Here is a 2,432-nt window from a genome sequence, read left to right as displayed (position 1 = left end):
TAGAATGTATGTCAGTCCCAACATTACAGTTTTGTCATGAATGTGATGCCAGCTTTGAATAGGTGGTCAAAGAGCACAAATAATGTTTAGAATATAACAATGACTCTGGATGTGGCAGTATATATAGAAATCCTGGGCCCATTTCGAGAAACTTATTTGCACAACTTGCCCTCTTCCCCAAAAGGAACAAATTCACTATTATTCTCTAACCACCTTGAAAGGATTCTTGGATGCTTGCTTCTCTTAAATTTCACATGACAAAACATGGCAGTTAAGAGAACACTTATTTTAAGCGCACTAAATTTAGTTGAATAAAGAGCCGACAAAGTGGAAGACAATTGCCAAAGCTAATAGTTTGCTAAGAAGGCACAAACACCATAAAGATTGCAAAACAAACAAAACAAAACTGCTCTTGAAAGATTACTCTTGAGTAATTAATTACTCCATCAGTAGATTCCCGTTCTCAAACTAGCAGTAGTGAATAGACTTCACACTCACCCTATCCACCCCCTAAAAAGAGTCAGAACCGGCATGCAAAGGGTGAGTTTTATTTCCATAGATATTTTAAATTGCTGTTCAGAAGTTGTCTAGCAAGACGGCATATTTCTACCAGAATTCCACAGGGGCGCTGATCCTCACTAAAACACTGAGGACAATCAGTCTCAAATTGCAGGTAAGTGTGAACAAGCCCACTTTCTGGTCAGCGCACAAGGACCCGCGCTGCAAGTACGATTAAAAGTTGTTTCAACTGTGGAGCAGTTATTACAGCTGTTTACTGCTCCAACTCCAAAGGAGAGCTTGCTCATGCTGGCATCAGCTCTGGACACGAAAAAACAAGCACCGCGGGCAGAGAATCTCACCAGGAGCAGAAGGGCCAAGCTGCTGCCGTTACTCCGCCAGAGGGGCAGCACCCGCACCTCCGCGGCCGGGAGCGCCGCCAACTTTCCCCAAGGCAGCCCGTAGCTGGGGGCGGCGGGCGCCAGCCAGAGTTCCCAAGTCCAGGGGTCCTGAGAGAGTCTGGGTGAGCTAGACCAGGACCCAGGACAACCTGCCCTGGGGCAACCTCTCCCCTGCTCGCCTGCCCCCTCCCTGGTCTGGCCCTGCAACTTGGCTGGAGGTGGCAGAGTCCTCCCCAGGGCCCTGTGGGGGAGGGCCCCCGCCCTGCCCACAAGGGGAGGGGGCCTCCGCCGCCACCGCCCCTACTAGGTGACTCACCTGGTGCGCGTCCTGGGAGTGTGGGGGGAGTGCGGTTTCTCCTGGTTCCAGCGGCTGCTGCTGAGGTGATGGCTGCCTGATGTGGCGGGTGATGGGACCGTCAGGGTCGAGGCCACCGGGGCTGCTCAGGGTGCCAGAGGTGCCAGGGGTGCTGGGGCCAAGGCGGGACTCGGCTCCCCGTTCCCGCCGCAACTCGGAGCGCAACTCTAGGTAGCAGCACAACGTCAGCAGGTGGAGGGCCAGCGAGAGGCCAAAGAAACCCAGGAAGAGCCGGCAGCTGTTCCCTTCGGCCGCCCGGGCAGGGGCCCCGCGACAGCCGCAGCCCTGGCTCCCCCGCTCCCGCGGCGCTGCCGTGGGCAGAGGTTCCCTGCGCTCTACCTCGGGGTAGCCCATGGCCTCCGGAGACACCCACTCTCTGAGGCCCTGGAGCCGCCGCGTCTGCCTCAGCCGTTCAGGACCCCTGACAGGCGGCTACTGCCTTGCCATCGGCTGGGGGCTGCAGGGACCCGTTCCAGAGCAACGGAGGCTGGGCGGAACGGAGCAGGGAGCTGCCGCATGTGCAGCTCCACTCCTAGGGGTGGGAAAGGGAGGAGGAGGGGCGGGAGAGAGGGGCGGCTCGGCCCGCGGGGAGAATGAGGGAGGTGGCCCGGACCGACCCCGCCCCATCGCCCAAGCGGCTGCCTGGACGCCCAACCACCGGCCCGCCAAACCTTGGCGCCCCGCCCCCTGCCATTCCGCCCTGGGCCTCCAGCCACGGGGCGGGGCATTGGGGGCGTGTGGGTTCGCCTCCGCCTGAGTGCCCCACCCAGTTCTTCCCGCTTGCGCCTGTCCCAGTTGGTGACCGCCGCTGTCGTTCATCCCTGGACTCCGCCCCAATTTAACCCTATAGCGCCTGTAAAGAGGGGGGCACAGGAGAACACAAGGAGGGGGAGGCCGAGAAGAATTTGGGAACCTCGGAAAGAAAGTGGAGCAAAGAAAAGGAAACAGAAACTAGAATTAATAGAAATGTTTGCAATTAACTGCAGTTGTTAATAACATCATCCAGTACTTATCTGTTGCTTTCAATCTTCAAAGCGTTTAACAGACGTTAAACTAATTAAAACAGTTCTTGGTTTGGAACGAAACCGTGCCTGCTGTGTTTGCAATCCTGTGGCGCGCCAGAAGCAAAAGGAGACCCAGGAGCCTGGGAGCCAAAGGGAGTGAGATTAGGGTGGGAC

General features: G+C 56.7%; 1 protein-coding gene across 1 annotated transcript; it reads right to left on the bottom strand.

The window, feature by feature from the left end:
* Positions 1–655: 655 nt before the first annotated feature.
* On the bottom strand, positions 656–1,787 carry LOC121102855 (ectodysplasin-A-like). The gene is made up of 2 exons (XM_040630703.1): positions 1,216–1,787; positions 656–1,007 (listed from the first exon to the last, which is right to left on the bottom strand). Exons 1-2 carry the CDS (start codon positions 1,606–1,608, stop codon positions 663–665), a joined length of 738 nt encoding a protein of 245 aa, XP_040486637.1. The 5' UTR covers positions 1,609–1,787; the 3' UTR covers positions 656–662.
* Between the last annotated feature and the right edge of the window lie 645 nt (positions 1,788–2,432).

This window comes from Ursus maritimus, assembly GCF_017311325.1.
Source record: "Ursus maritimus isolate PB19 chromosome X unlocalized genomic scaffold, ASM1731132v1 scaffold_X1, whole genome shotgun sequence".
Taxonomy (NCBI): domain Eukaryota; kingdom Metazoa; phylum Chordata; class Mammalia; order Carnivora; family Ursidae; genus Ursus; species Ursus maritimus.
Note: the sequence above shows the minus strand (reverse complement) of the source record. Positions and strands in the feature narration are given on the sequence as shown.

Bases quoted from the DNA above. Each gene is read 5' to 3' on its own strand.
- LOC121102855 (XM_040630703.1), bottom strand. From the start codon at position 1,608: ATGGGCTACCCCGAGGTAGAGCGCAGGGAACCTCTGCCCACGGCAGCG. The intron at 1,008-1,215 runs GTGAGTCACCTA...AGACTCTCTCAG, and splicing joins ACTCCCAGGACGCGCACCAG to GACCCCTGGACTTGGGAACT.